We start from the raw sequence: 15,515 nt of genomic DNA on the forward strand, positions 1-15,515 counted from the left end.
TCTAATTAGTATACAATTATCTTCTGTTGCTGCAGGGGGCGATGCTTTTGTTTCCTTGCACAGAACTATTATTTCACCCAAGACAGAAATGCCCTGCAAGGTTGGAAGGCTATCACGTAGGTTTACTTTTAGCAAAATTGGTAACAACATTCCCTTTTCTCAGAAATTCTTGGCATGGCTTCTGCTGGAATTCATTGCCTTTGAAAATATCTTTGTCTAAAACATGATTAAAATTGAAGAACAAATAGCATACTACTTTCTGACTATGAGAAATAGGTACATTGTAGCCATTGCCTTTAACTGACATTGCATGAAACACCACAAAATATAGTGCAATGACAGCAATACTTAATCTGAAACACACAAATTGCATGTTTAGGTTGAAATATATCATAAAAACGCACCGAAGACAGAAAAGCAGCAATTAAAGAATGCACTTAAAAACAGGGCAGTTCCCCGTAGAGTTATTTTGAAAGTCATTCAGCTGAACTTGTGATGCCGAAAACACTGCAGTGTTCTAAAACTCTACGGAAAGTGGCCACCTGCTTGTAGTACAACTCACAAGAACCAATTTTTAAAATGCATACTTTAAGTAACAACAGCATCTGCCGTTCTACTGTATTTATCAGCAAAAGTTCACTTAAAATTAGTGTCACTTGTTAATGCAACAAGGGTAATTACCATCCTCCCAACAGCGGTGTAGTGAGAGGCAGAACGAGTAACTTAACAGGCAACAAGACTTTCCTACTGCTCTAACTCCATTTAGCTCTGCAGACATAATGTAATGAACAGAAATGCCTCCCAGTGCATCTTCATTACCATTGCTTTCCGAACTCCCATCAGTGACACTAGTGAAATTAAATGAAGGACAAGAGGATTTTCGCTGTCATTGAGGACATAACGTGGCCCTAAATATCCTGAAAACTCAGAAATTATGTTTTTTCATCTTTAGATGCAAAAGAAATGGAAAGGCAAAAAAATACAGGTATGTTGGTTTGTTGAGCTGTCCCTTGGCTGGTCGCATTCTGCTTCCCAGAACATTTCTGAAACCAGCAGACCAACACCCAAAATCTGAGATAAGGCACCACGTTCCTGGGCTGCACTCAGCACTATGTCCATGAGCTGATATGCACACCTGAGGCATCATGCTGCATGGCAGGGCTGAGGTTGCTGCACCCCGCTACAGGCAGAGAAGACCCTGCTGAGCACAGGACTAAATTAAGAAGTGCACCCTGACTTCGCAACATCGTGCTGTTTTCTCCCCAGAGCTACACGAATCCGGCATGCCAGACATGGGAAAGATCCTGCTACTGGGAAAGAAGCAAAGGACCACTTGGAAGCTTCTTTGGAAACTAATGTGAAAGTCCATACGAGTCAGTTAATTCACCTCAAAATATGAGATATGGAATCAGCCACATGAGACCCCAGCAGCAATGGCAACTCAACTAGACTAATAGTCATCGGGTAAGACTTGGTAAGTCAGCAGCAAGGTTTAATGACCCTCTGTTGTCCCTGGCAGAGAAGATGCATGACATGGCCCGAAAGAGCACCGCAACGTTCCAGTAGTTTTATACCCTTGAGACGAATTGTTAAGTTGTATGCACATCCTCTGAATCAGCACACAAACAAAAGAAACAATTCAATTTGCAGAACATTTTAGATCCTCACCAGTACCTGAATTTAATTACTGCACAATTTTCTTAGCAGAAAATTCAATGGGAAAAAAAATGTTTCCGTTCTCTAGTAATTTGATAGCCTGTTGTGTTTCTGGAGCACATAAAAATATTTTAAGAAATAATAAAAAAAAAAGAAGAATCCATTTTTTCTTTCAGGACTCTGAAATAACTGGTGCCATAGACTTGGAGCTACAAGTGTTGAAAAGTAGATACCCTGCATAACTTTTGGCTCCTCCACTGAAAATTCTAGCTCCTCAAAATAACTTAGTAATAATAATGAATTTATATTCTAGGTATTTGAAAATGTAAGCAAATTTGGCAACAAGTTGGCCAAGAGTGTTGATCTGCTGGACGGTAGGAAGGCTCTACAGAGGGATCTGGACAGGCTGAACTGATGGGCTGAGGCCAAATATATGATGGTCAACAAGGCTCAGTGCCGGGTCCTGCACTTGGGTCACAACAACCCCATGCAACGCTACAGGCCTGGGGAAGAGTGGCTGGAGAGCTGCCTGGCGGAAAAGGATCTGGGGGTGCTGGTTGACAGCCAGCTGAACATGAGCCAGCAGTGTGCCCAGGAAGGCCAATAGCATCCTGGCCTGTATCAAGAATAGTGTGGCCAGCAGGACTAGGGAAGTGATCGTCCCCCTGTACTGGGTGATCACTGGTGAGGCCACACCTCGAATACTGTGTTCAGTTTTGGGCCCCTCACTACAAGAAGGACTTTGACGTGCTGGAGCATGTCCAAAGAAGGGCAATAAAGCTGGTGAAGGGTCTAGAGCACATGTCTTATGAGGAGCGGCTGAGCTCTCTACAACTACCTGAAAGGAGGTTGTAGTGAGGTGGGGGTCGGTCTCTTCTCCCAAGTAACAAGCGATAGGACAAGAGGAAATGGCCTCAGGTTGCGCCAGGGGAGGTTTAGGTTGGATATTGGGAAAAATTTCCTCACTGAAAGGGCAGTCAGGCATTGGACCAGGCTGCCCAGGGAAGTGGTTGAGTCCCCATCCCTGGGGGTATTTAAAAGACAGGTAGATTGGTGCTTAGAGACATGGTTTAGTGATGGACTTGGCAGTGCTAGGTTAACGATTGGACTTGATCTTAAAGGTCTTTTCCGACCTAAGTGATTCTATGATTCTAACAATGCACAGATGAGAGCATTCAGCTTTGCTGGTACACAGGCTTTTCAAGTGTTTCATTTAACCCGGATACACTCTCTCAGTTTTGCTCAACTTCAGCCAAATTCTGGCTGTGTTGAGTTTTTGCAATGTTAATAATTGACAACTAAGCTACTGGATTTTCAACTGTACTTTCACAAATAGAGAAGGACCAACTCCAGCCCCTCCTGTGCAGTCAGCGATAGCTTTGCAGGGGTGATGCACTTGGGCCCCAGCCGCCTGCTCCCAGACACCTTATTACAACATCCATACAGCACGGGGAAGGTTATGCTACTTCTGTGGCCTCTGGAGAGGTGCCGAGCTGCTTTGGAGCTGCCAACACAACTCAAGAAACCCCTACTAGTCAGCTAAGTCAGCCTGCTTTGCGCTGCAATGTAGAATAAAAAAGCCAGAACTGGGGATTATTTGAAGTCTAAGACTATTCCTTCTTTATAAAATAGACTTTTGACAAAGATTATTTCTACTTCTATATCACACACAAGGCATCTAGCAGGAAGGAGCACCACTGAGCCAATTTACTCTGCATATATTAACATCTAAATTATTTAGAAAGCAACCCAGAGACAATGTCTTTATACATACTTACCCTAATCCTATAAAGGCATATTGGATTGCACACCATAAAGGCAATTTGCTTTCTTACATATCACTAAAGTTTCTTTTCTTCTTTTTGTGCTCATCATGTATAATCCTGTCCTCCAAAAAACCTACACGCACTCCAACTTTTTATTTCAGTATCATTTTTCCCAGTCGCAGAAAAAACATTACGCTACACTCACCCAAAGAGTAATACACAGAGGCATCTTGACTTTGGCCCAGAAGACATATCTTCAGATCTCAGCACAAAAGGGTTTTTACTGCAATAGTAAGCAATTTCAGAATAAAGCAGAAGTTTACAGCTTTATCTGAGAAGCCATGCACTGTATTACAGCGCTTCAGAGAAAATACATTAACAGAACATTTGGTATCATTGAGAGGAGTGGGGAGAAGGAGATCACTGAACCAGTGCTTCCAAGCTGACAGTGGAAGTAGCAAGTGGAAAAGCTGGAGCTGAATAAGCTTTGGTCTCTGTTACCTAACTTAATAAAGGTAGCCTAATGTTATTAATCATCCTGATAACAGCGGAGGGAGGCTAAGATCAGCTAAGAAATGGAATGGGCTCAGTTAAACACTGTACAAAGCGAGAACTACAGGACATGTGCTCTCCAAGCAAAGCCAAATGTAGGGCGGATATGAAATATGATGCAGCCAGTTGGTGGCAAATGTCCCTCTAATCTCGTTATTTATGTATTTGCTAATTTTGCAATTTAATTTAGAATGACAATACAGTGCAAAGGAGTGAGAGGAAAAAAGGCAGAGGGGAGGCGGACCAAAGGGCCAGGAGCAAAACGAACCCATATAACAGCGTCAGAGCGCGCTGAGGCAAAGAACAAGGCAGCTATAGCAGTACCTGTTGCTAACGAACATTTAATAATGGGGATGAAAGTAAGTGCTAGCTGTGAAGAGTGCTTAATGGCAAGTTCACTGCCACCACCCCAATATGCAAGGAGTCCAGTCACCAGTCATTAGGCTTAATTCAGTAATTATGTGGCAAAAATCATAACGCAAGCAACACAATGGTACTTCTCCTGTGGGAAAACTTAACGAGTCTGAGTAATTTATATACTGCAACTACATCCAGCAGGAGAGACACGTTCATTTTCTACCAATTCATGGACTGAGGAGAAAAAAAACCACTGGTGCACTAAGGTTGAATATTTTAATACAGTCAAGAGTGCTTTCAGAGGCACTGCATTTCCAAACAAGCACCTCTAAGGGGGCCCATCCGAGGGGTAGCTGTGTCTGGCTTTACTAAACGTACCAAGAATGTTGGAATCACAGTGATGCCTCATAACATCTGATTTCATTATACACAGCCACATCTTGATAAATATGCTGTGTTTCACAGGCATTCACTCATCCTCCCAATTACTGAACATACCGCCATTCTAACAAAAAAGAAAGCAGGAACACAAAGAAATAAAATATAACGATATACACAAGTGCCACATAAAGCCCTCACATCAGCTGTCCCTTTTAAATGCCGCTGACTGGCTTCTGCAACTGAGATTAGAAAACACGATTTGCTATACTGTCAACAGCAAACCACAACTGAAAGGAAATCATCCACGTTCTGAAACATTTCCCTAAAGAGAGGACTGTGGATTGCAGCTCCTAAATATAAAATATATTATCTCATATACTATGATTATACATAAAATTATATATGATGTACAGTGTACATGTGCTGTGTATTATGATATATAATTTTTAGGAATATATATTGCTATAATATATATTACGACACTTCTTTTAAGTGGACCACAGTTTCTATGCAACAAAGCAGAGCAGACACTCCTTTGAGAAATGATGGCAGTCAACTTTATATATGCAAACTATTAAGTTAGCGGGCTGAACATTCGTATTCCGAGACACTCACTCAGTATATCTCTGAGGATCAGCACTTGATTTTACATTTGGATTTTCTGCTAAAACACTGCCTGGTCACTTCTACGTTGTGTTGGAGGTTTGAATGTGGATTTTCTTTAACCATGGAACTGCTCCATTTTCTTATGAGCATTAAGGTATTAAAGGATTGAAGCCTATAACAGGCCAAAATACACATGAAAGCAAGTTCCCTGGAATTATTATCACATGTGCTATTTCCAGTAATTTTGTCTTGAAGAGTAGGGAATAACCTCTATTAAGATACACAAGATACACATGAACATCCAGAAGACAGATAAAGTTGCTACTCAAGAACATCTGCACTAGAATTCCACTTCCAGAGGCAGGTCTGGCCAGGAGACTGCACTCACCTAAATTCCTCAGCCCAGGAGAACGAAAAATGCTAGAGCGATGCAGAGAGAAGGCAGGCGCAAAAGCCCACGCTATACAACTAGTACAAGCATTCTGGGACATCTACCTTTGCACTAATACAGGCACTGTGACTTGGCTGTTATGAAGTCAAAATATAAAAAAAGGGAATCACCACAAAGACCACACTGAAAATACAGGAGACATCAGAAACTTCTTGATGTGGGAAGTCAAGATTTCAGTTTTTAAAAATTTATACTTATTACATAATTTATTATTAAATAATAAAACAATTGTGTATCGTCATATCTATGCACATTTATCAGCAGTATGAGGTGATTCCATCAGATCTTCTTTTCCAATGAAAGATTTCTACACCACCACTAGGAGATTTTCTTCATACGGACGGAAAAGAAACCCTGTTCTTTCCAGGCTCATTTTTCACTACAGGGAGAAAAGAACAACACAGGAAACCTCATATGATTTTTGGAAGTGGGGAGACAATCCTCATATCGTTCTTTAACAACTCCAGAGCAGTCCAAGTGCAGCTAGATGTATTTTCTTTACCCACCTGATCGGCTCAGAAAGCTCACACAATACAAGAAACATTAACATTGAAAATGATGCCCAAATGGTTTTGGCTAGCTCTAGTTCAGGGAAAAAGAGTTCCCTAAGCAGTATTATCTCCATTTTGTAGGGTTTGTAGGCTGTAGGGCAAAACCAGCCTTTTGAAGAGGAATGTCTATGGAATATTTCATCAAAGCACTCATTTTGAGCCATTCCATTATTCCATTTCAGAGAAAATGATTTGCCATCTATAGAAGCATGTACAGAGGAATTTAATTCACATGACATTTCTATTACCTATGGGATGAGAGAAACACAGGTTTCTCTTGGTAATGTGACGTATCTGATTTTAGCTAGAGGTTTAAGTTGCAGTCACGTGAAAACCAAAGAACTAAATGCTCCAAGCGTGAAATTGGCTATTTTATTCTAGTTGAAATGCTGTTCCTTGCCCAACAACTAAGCACTCACAAACATTGCCACGTTTAAAGAACAGTGTGTCGTCTGCCTTCACCGAGTTTTCTGAAGGAGAGGAACATGCATTGAATTTTCCACTAAGCCTCACTCCATTTTCTCTGTCATCTTCTGTAGCAGACATAAATGGACCTATCTGAACAGACATAATTAAAGTGGGTGAGAGAAACGGCAAATCTGACATTGATGTGCAGTCCAGAGGATATGAAAAGCTTGTTGATGAAATTAAAGCAGTTGGAGGAAAATGGAGGTGCTTACTGAATGACTGCAAAGGATCATGACACTATCAGAAATGTCAGCTGAAGACATATGCAGTGTATCCCTCAAAAAGCCAAAACTCCTAAGCCAAATAGATAGTGATGTTTTAAATCTTTCCTTCTGTGGTATGCTTCCTTTATTTGGACCATTAACCAACATACATCTCAAGGCTATGCTGAGTAAGCCTTCCCAGTGTGAAAGAACTGAATTAATTATATATTTCTTTATCTCTTGTATCCACTCTCTAGTGAAAATTACAGGCAGCTGGGGAGAATCTGTTATAACTTATTCTCCAAAGTTGTTTAAATCACTATTTATTTCATTATGAAAAATCACTATAATTTCAAAAACGACCCAACTACCCACTTCCCTAATATTACCCATGACCAAGTATTGCAATTGGTGGTTAAATGTTATATTTTCAGAGATTAATATTTACTATCACTCCAGTGCCAAAATGAGAGGAGAAAGAGACGAATAATCTCTGTAGTGACTTAGTTAATGATATAGTCTTTTCATCTGTTAATGAATTATACAAAGTGTTCTAATTTTATAAATTAGTGCATTATTTCAAATGGCTCAGAAAACTACTTGGGCAAAAGTACTTTAGCCTGAAAAGGTCTCCAAATTATTTGGCTTTCCCTTTGCCAGTGGTTATATGTTCTGTATAGTGCATAAAAAAATCACAAATTCCTATTATTTTGTTTTTATGTTCTGCATGAATTATTAAAGACTTCATAAAAACAGGAAGATAGCATTCTTTTAAACTTCAGGAGGAAAATCCAATAAATTTGAAGATGGCAATGAAATAAATACATTGAAATAAATACATGTGAAACACAAAAGTACACATATGCAAAATTATTTCTGAGACTTTTGCTCTGTGCAAATATTTTCAATAAGGGATGAGACAATTTTAAAACAAGCTAATGCAATCTCTTCTGGCAAAGGTTGTCCTTGAAAGCCTATCCTTAGAAGTGAAATTCTTACGCTGTACTCGCTTGCTGGCTTCACGGTGCTTGTGAAGGTAAGGGCTTCCCAAGCTAATTTTGAGAATTCAAAACCTGGCCATGTTTTTTTATTTTCATACCCATTCAAAAGCTTCATTCACTGTGAAATATTTACACATCTGTCAGAGACTTCCATGCGCAAGGGCCAGAACAGCATGAAACAAGTTTTAAAAGATTCCAACCTGGCAGAAAAGAGTTTTTTGGAGCATGGAGACTGAGGAATGTGGCTCTGGGCTGTTTTCCAAGCCTGTGGCAGGATATGCCAGCTATTCCTCTGGGCCCCGGAGGAGAAGAGTGAAGGTATGGTTACGGTACAATTTATTGTTGAGGCACTGAACACTGCTGAGACCTGCTGGGAGCTGGAAACAAGCTGCTCCAGTGTTTGCAAAAGGAGATTTTTGCAGGGATGGTGAAAGGGTGAGAGGTGCCATGCCACCCGCTGCAGCATTCATGTGCTCAGTCCTACGACACATGTCATGCAGTTGACACTCTTCATTCAAGCCAGGCTTGTTCTACCCTGTTTTCAAACCACCTTCTGTAAGAGCCGCCTGTATTTTGCTGGTGGCTCCTTTGGCTCCAGGACAGTCCAAAACTGGGAGGATCTCAAACACAGCCTAAGTCCAATTTAGTCATGTAAGTCCATTTACGTCATGTAGAAACGCATGGTACAGAATATGTGTTCATCTTCTCCACTCAAGAAAACAGAAGCCCAGGAAGGCTACAAATTACTGTGCGAAGAAAAATTTGTGCAGTGCAGCATGCTGAGGTGAAGTTGAAGGCTTAGGAAAGCAGAAGCAAACTTTTCCTGTTACTGTCACTAAAAGATATATTGTTTTTCATCTCTCCAGCCAACACCAAGACCTGACACTTTTGGAAAGCCAGATCTTAAGTGTTAAGCTAGCAGACTCCTTTATTATTCTTAGCTCTAGGAAATGGAGTCCCTGTGAATCCAGATTATTGTCTGAACTACTTAGTGTTTCTGACCTTAGAATCTATCAGATCTAACTTACACCTGGCTCAAAAAAGAAAGAGGAAAGGGGAGCATGTCCTACAATCTCCGGAAACAAATCCGTCAATATTTTTTCCTAGCCTAATGAAGACATGAGCAGACATGAGAGACAACACACTTCTTTTTCAGTGAGTGATTATATCATCAACCCTAAGGTATTTCAGTTTCTGTGGAGAAGTAAAGGTATGACAACAGTCAGGATGGAACAGACCTGTTGAAATCTGTGAAATGCCATTCATCACTGATTAAAGTGACAGAAGAGTACAAAGATTGTTTTTAAACTATTTCCTATAGTATTTTCTTCCCCATATTGTCTAATTCATGGTTATATGCCTAATGACACAAAGTACAGAAAATCGTCCTTGTCTAACAAAAACAAGCTAAAAGTGAAAACCTGACTCCTGGAAGTCGATGATGTTGTGGGTATGAATGCTATTAAAACATATTTTACCAAAAGGACTTTAGCTGGCTTCCAGTATGATAAAATACTTCGCTTTTATTGCAAAGCATTAATATTTCCAATTACCCGTCCCCCCCATCACAACATTTTATACCTGCTAGGCCTGAATAATGACACTCTGTTACCAATTTTTTGTGATTAAAATTTTATGTAGTGATGCTAGTGGTATTAATTGTACCAGTATAAATGTTCTAAATTCTGCTTTCCCTTACAGCTACGTCACTCAAATAAAATCATAGTGAAGCAATACAGCTCACTGAGACACAATGCCTCAACTTTTGGTGATGTGCTTTATTTATCCTGGATTTTGACAGATGCAGGTTCTGTGCTCGGTGTTTGGAGGCTCCACTATGGTCTGTATTTGGGGCAGCTCTGAACCTAGTTTGAGCCTGCAAAGTGGGCAAATCTGCAAAGAATTGCTGTACCTCTGCCTTCTCCAGGAGAGGGTCAAAATGTGGATTTGGGGGGGCCAGTGCTGTCACTCAGCCAGTTGTGCTCCCCATCAACACACCTGCTTGCTCATTTTCAAGTCTTTTGGCAAAAAAGTAGATCATGGCATAAAGGAAGCACTCCTTGCTGAATCTAAACACAAAACCAGGGAATTGTCTGATATTTGTAGAGTAAATAAATTTATTACCCTATGAGTTGATCTTTGTTTTGTTCCACAAGGGTGGGAGGAACATTAGAGACGATGACTTGCATATCCAACTGATTGACCACAGAGACCTGGAAACAAAAGAGTGAAATTCAATTGGCACTCCCATGCATAGCATCCTCCCCATACAAAAAGAATGGAATAATTACTTTCCTGCTTTCACAGCCAGGCCCTGATGTACGGATTTCTCATTTTAATTCTAAGTAAGAGAGCTGGGAAATCGTGCTTTGCTTGGCAGCCAAAACCAATAAACAGTAGGCGAAGATTTAACTAGAACTGTAATTGCAGGACTGCATCAGAATTATAGATTTTTAAGGTGGGGACTACGAAACTTGTTCCTCATAGTTTAGACTTTACTTACAGAATCATGGATCTCCCACGTGCCATATTCAAAATCACTTATGAGCATTTTGGTATTTTTGATGATTTGACAGGAAAATCCAACCTTGGAAATATGCAGATTGCACTAATGTAAATGCAAGTACCAGATTAATTAAATCAATGATAATATGTTAGAAAAATCACAAAGGAAATTGTTCATCTATTTTGAAGTCATCAGTGTAAGTTATTTTAATCTCCAATTTTTTTTTTGCTTCTCCCTCTATATGGCATAAAACTGTGCATAACCACGTGCATTTTACAATTGCACTTTTCTTTAAAAAAACAGGAAAAATGCCTCTTTAATATACTCAATACTCATGTGCTTTGTTTAAAAAAAAATAAATCCACAATTCCACGGAAGAACCGATTGACCTCAGAACAAATCTCTCATATTAGCATTTTCTACTGCAAAAGCAGTGTAACTCTTCTGTTTCTCAATGGCAGGTTGGACAGTCAGGGTGCAGAAGGGACTACACATATGCATGAAATTCAGCAGATTTGGCAAACTCTGCTTCACATCTCCTGATCTAGTCTCCTCAAGCTATTTTTATCCCAAGAAAAGGCTGCCTTCCAGTAAAATGATTGCATGCTTTTTCCTCTCTTTTAAATATTTTTGCATTTTATAATAGCTGTCTCTTCACTAGCACAGCCAACCTCCCCTTAGGTTGTGAAAGGAACAGTTACTTCCCATACTGGTGGAGAAAATAAAACATTTCTTAAAACTTGGCTCATGTCCATATATGCACGACAGCAAACATTATACTCCAAACCATCTCCCTGTGAGGATTCTGGAGGTTAATTTGGAAAAGTAGAACAATGTTAAACCTGATAAATTTAAAAATCAGAGTTAGCCGATTCAATTCTAAAAGAAAAAACAACCTCTGTTTTTCAAAAGAGAAGTCTGAGCCCTGTAACACTTCAGCAGACATGCCATAATATACTTTCACATCAAACACTGATACACCAGCTTTGAAGCTTAATTCAACTTGAAATATTTAAATGTTCTTGAAATGTCATCAGATGCACTGATCAGCATGTACAGACTTCTGTGCAAGAAAAACAGAATTATAATGAACTCAAAATAAATTTTAGACAAAGATCATTGAAAGGAACTCTAAAGCAATAAACAGTTTAATAGAATTAACTACATTAGCCAATTCAGGCAATGACTGTGCACCTAGGTACTGAGTACTACATAAATGCAACACTTAAAAAAAAGGCAATAGTTCTTCTGATATTCAAGGAATCACAATTATGACTGCTTGTTCATATACAAAAATATGAACAAACACACATTCATGACAAGCTATGATAAAACAAGGGTGTTGAACAAAAATCAAGAAAAAGTTAAGGTTTCCACAGTAACATTAACTTGCTTACTACCCACATTTGTAAAGGCTTTAATTTTTCAGTTATTAAAAATAGCATTAAGTTGAGGACCTAAGTCCAATTTAACTACATTGTAAGAAAAAGCTGTGGGGAGAAACTGTTCCCTTCCACTTGAGGAGAGATGGAAACATGCTGGGAGCAGAGGTGGAACGTGTGCGGAAACAAAGGCTCTTCCTGAGGCACCTCTGTCACCACTCTCTGGAAGATTTTTGGGGCACAGTTACCAAAGGATCATCCGACCCACCGTTCCTTAGAAAGCTTCTGCTCCTTCCAGTCTACTGAGCAAAAATACAGCCAGGTCCTGTGACACTAAACAGCAGGCACCAGCCTAAATTACAGGGCTGGAAGTCAGCATGTTCAGATGTCTCACATCCCTAAGTATCGGAAGAATACATTGCTCAGAACTAGGAAAGTTCCATGTTAAATTAAGTAAGTAGCACAACAAACTGGAAGTTTGCAGCAGAGGCAGGGAAAGCATATAATTGTTGATAACCACTAGCCCGTAAGTGATATACCTTTGATCCCAGGTTTCATTCACTAAGCATTTTCCAATTTTTTAAATCAAGCAAGACAGAGCCCACAACCAGTCTTGATCATTATATGGCACCAATGGATGCCTGGGAGTAGCTTATGCTGAGAGCTGAATGAGGAAGGGGCCTTGGGACCCCCCAAACCCCAACAAACATTCGATTAAAGATGATGTCATAGCGAATATTCACTATCCACACTTACTTAGTACCTCTAAGTGCTTACTTGCAGTGAACTTATTTTAAAATGTAATTTCTTATTTCTTTCGTCTCACAGAGGCTAAAAAGGAGAATCACATGGAACCAAACTGTAGATCCACAGATGTCTAACTTGAGCCATCCTGCCAGTCCCAGCCAGCAGGAGCAGACTGGTATCCTTCACACGGACTGTCCCCTACAGCATGAAGACATTTTACCAGTGGGTTTGGCAGTTTACGTGGCTCACAGAGCTGTGCCAGGGCTGGCCCCAGTTCTGGAGGATACGTTGCTCTGCTCAGGTTCTTCACAGTACTGTCCCTCTGGTGTTGCCACACCTCTTCTCTCTAGGCCTCCTCCCAATGCAATCTTATCTTCTTCCCCCACATCTTATTCTTTTGCACATGAGTAATTAAATTAATTTCCCTTATCTATGTGCACTCCTTGAACTTGTATTGAAAGGAATTAACATCTCCCAGTCTGAGCACCTGACACCACAGTGACAGCAGGATAAATTCTGTTCAAATCAGGAAGCCCAGGAACAGCTTAGTCTAGTTAGAAAGGATCTTCACGTACGGATCATGCCCAGTGCAAACCCAAACTTTCATGGTGGGATGGTGTCAGTCTGTAATTGTATCAACAGCTACTCTAAGCTTTCACACCTTGCTCAAAAACACTGTACCAGAGTGCTCATCACTCACTCAGACAACCTAAAGATATCTCTATAAATTAATGAGACATACTTCACTTTCTAATTTTAATGTCGATACCCTCTGGCTATATTTTAATATACCATTACTTCATAAATTGCATGAGAATGCCCTATCATTTTGGGAGGTCAAGCATGAGGACATCAGACATTATGTTTATTTGCTGAATTCCCGCATAACTCAATATACCAAGTATTATGGCTATCATCTGTATCATTTGACAGTGTTCCCATGAACTAGATAATGCACTTCATCCCTATGACATTATGCTAATATTAATCCAATCCATCAAGTTATATAGGCTTTAAAGAAATTTATCTTTGATGGTTTCTGTGACTGGACTAAGTCCTTTACTCAGCACAAAAACATGAGCTCAAGGCCTAAAGTTGGTGCCATTTTTGAAATGTGACTTCCCTGAAAACTAAAGTACAGTCTCAGCCCAAAATTATTCCTTGCATCTCCCTTCCAGACATGAGCAACGAAAACATGGCAACCTTGGCTTTCCCCAGTAAGTCAGCTGACTTCTAGCTTTCAAAGACTTTTTGCTCAGATAGTTGCCTGCACTGCAAGCCAGATACACCAGATCTAACTCTGACCCAGAACCTACGTACTCATGTTAACACAGAGTACAGCCCAAGTTAGGAAGCTTTCAGCTTGGCTTATTAACTGGGGTTTAATGCCATGCTAACCCTGCTTCACAGCTTTGATAGGGGAGCTGGCTGCACCTTGCTGGCTTAGAGAGCAGGTGGAGACGATCCGTAAATGCTTGTGCCTGACCATGCAGATGTGACTTGCTTTATACTTGTAATGGACAAAACCAGTACTTTTATTCCTGCCATCTCGGTCCAGAAGACCCAGAATATAACTTAGGTCCATGTTTAATGCAAACAATTAGAATCTAAATTGAACCATTAACAGTGGCTCATTGAATAAATAAAATATTGAACATCATGTCTAGCGTGGTAACTGAGATCAGTATCCCTGCCATGAAACATGTTTCATGTTTCACATGTTTCAGATGGTCATAAAAGCTTTTGATTTAAAAAAAAAAAAAAAAAAGGCTTTAATTCAGTGACTTAAAAAGATTAAGTACACACAGTTTATGGCCTTCCTATAGGTCTGCCTGGAATTAAACTTTATGTAGTGTTTGAATTTCCTCAAGAATTATTCCATAAAGATAATGCCTGGCTCATACTTACAAGTACTTCTGCTTTGCTGCTCAGTCCTTTTCCATAATTGTCAGTTGCAATGACCTGAAACTTGAAATAGGATCTTCTCATATTTTTGAACAGCATAGCAGTTTTTATTAGCCCTGTGTAAGCTTCAATGACAAAACCTTCTTTACCATCCTTGATTGGAGGAATGATGAGTCTGTATTGCATGGCACTGTAATTCCCAGTGTCTTTATCATCAGCCTAATAGGAAAAAGAAAACAAGCAGAGGCAAATAAAGTAAATATGCATGCAAAGAATCATTAACCTTGTCCTTTAAATAAAGTTGCATATTGGTCCAGCAAATTTCTTCCACTCTGACGTTTAAAACATTAGATCCTGGAGAGCAGATATCGCTATTACTTTAAATGGTTCATTTAACTTTGCTGCATACAGTTTTGCTTTTCCAGTAATTTCTTTCTCCTGTGCTGGCACTAAACTGCTAAAAAAACCAAACAAACAAACAACAAAACCAAACAAAAAAAAAGAAAAAAGAAAAAAAGAAGAAAAATATAAATGGGCTTTTCAAGTCTGCAACAAACTAAACAGGTAAGAACAGTATAATTCTGAGAAACCTCTACTGCCAAATTCTTGTTGACAAATATTGAATATCAAAAAAAAAAACCCCAGCAATGCATTCACAAACTTGCACAACAAGAATGTCCTCCCTCTTCTTAGAGACATTCTGCACCCTCATTGATTGAGCACATGTATTTTTGGAGTAATTTTATCCTTTTTTATTAAAAAAAAAAAGGGGGGGATTGAGTGGCATTCCTGCAGTGCTGCACAATGGACCTGATGTACAGACCCAGTGCAGGACACAAAGCTGCCCTGGCATTCTCCCATTGCTGAACTGCTGCAGAATTAGGATGCAGTCCTGGCATCAATTAGGCAGCCCCAGGAGCTATGTCATTTCACCTGCCTTGTGCCTGACAACCCTGCATAGCCCCATTCTGGCCTCTCCAGAC

The 15,515-nt window shown here is 39.8% G+C and overlaps 1 protein-coding gene across 4 annotated transcripts in view; it reads right to left on the reverse strand.

The window, feature by feature from the left end:
- Positions 1 to 15,515, reverse strand: part of PCDH15 (protocadherin related 15) — an 853,821-nt gene that overhangs the window by 35,235 nt on the left and 803,071 nt on the right. For all 4 annotated transcript variants that reach the window (XM_087765707.1, XM_087765706.1, XM_087765705.1 and 1 more), the window contains 2 exons: positions 14,536 to 14,751; positions 10,117 to 10,205 (listed from right to left, as the gene is read on the reverse strand). In XM_087765707.1, the coding sequence (XP_087621833.1) occupies positions 10,117 to 10,205; positions 14,536 to 14,751 (305 nt within the window). The remainder of the gene's footprint in view (positions 1 to 10,116; positions 10,206 to 14,535; positions 14,752 to 15,515) is intronic.

Source organism: Nipponia nippon, unplaced genomic scaffold (assembly GCF_047370975.1).
Source record: "Nipponia nippon isolate SJK-2023a ecotype South Korea unplaced genomic scaffold, ASM4737097v1 scaffold_3, whole genome shotgun sequence".
Taxonomy (NCBI): Eukaryota; Metazoa; Chordata; class Aves; order Pelecaniformes; family Threskiornithidae; genus Nipponia; species Nipponia nippon.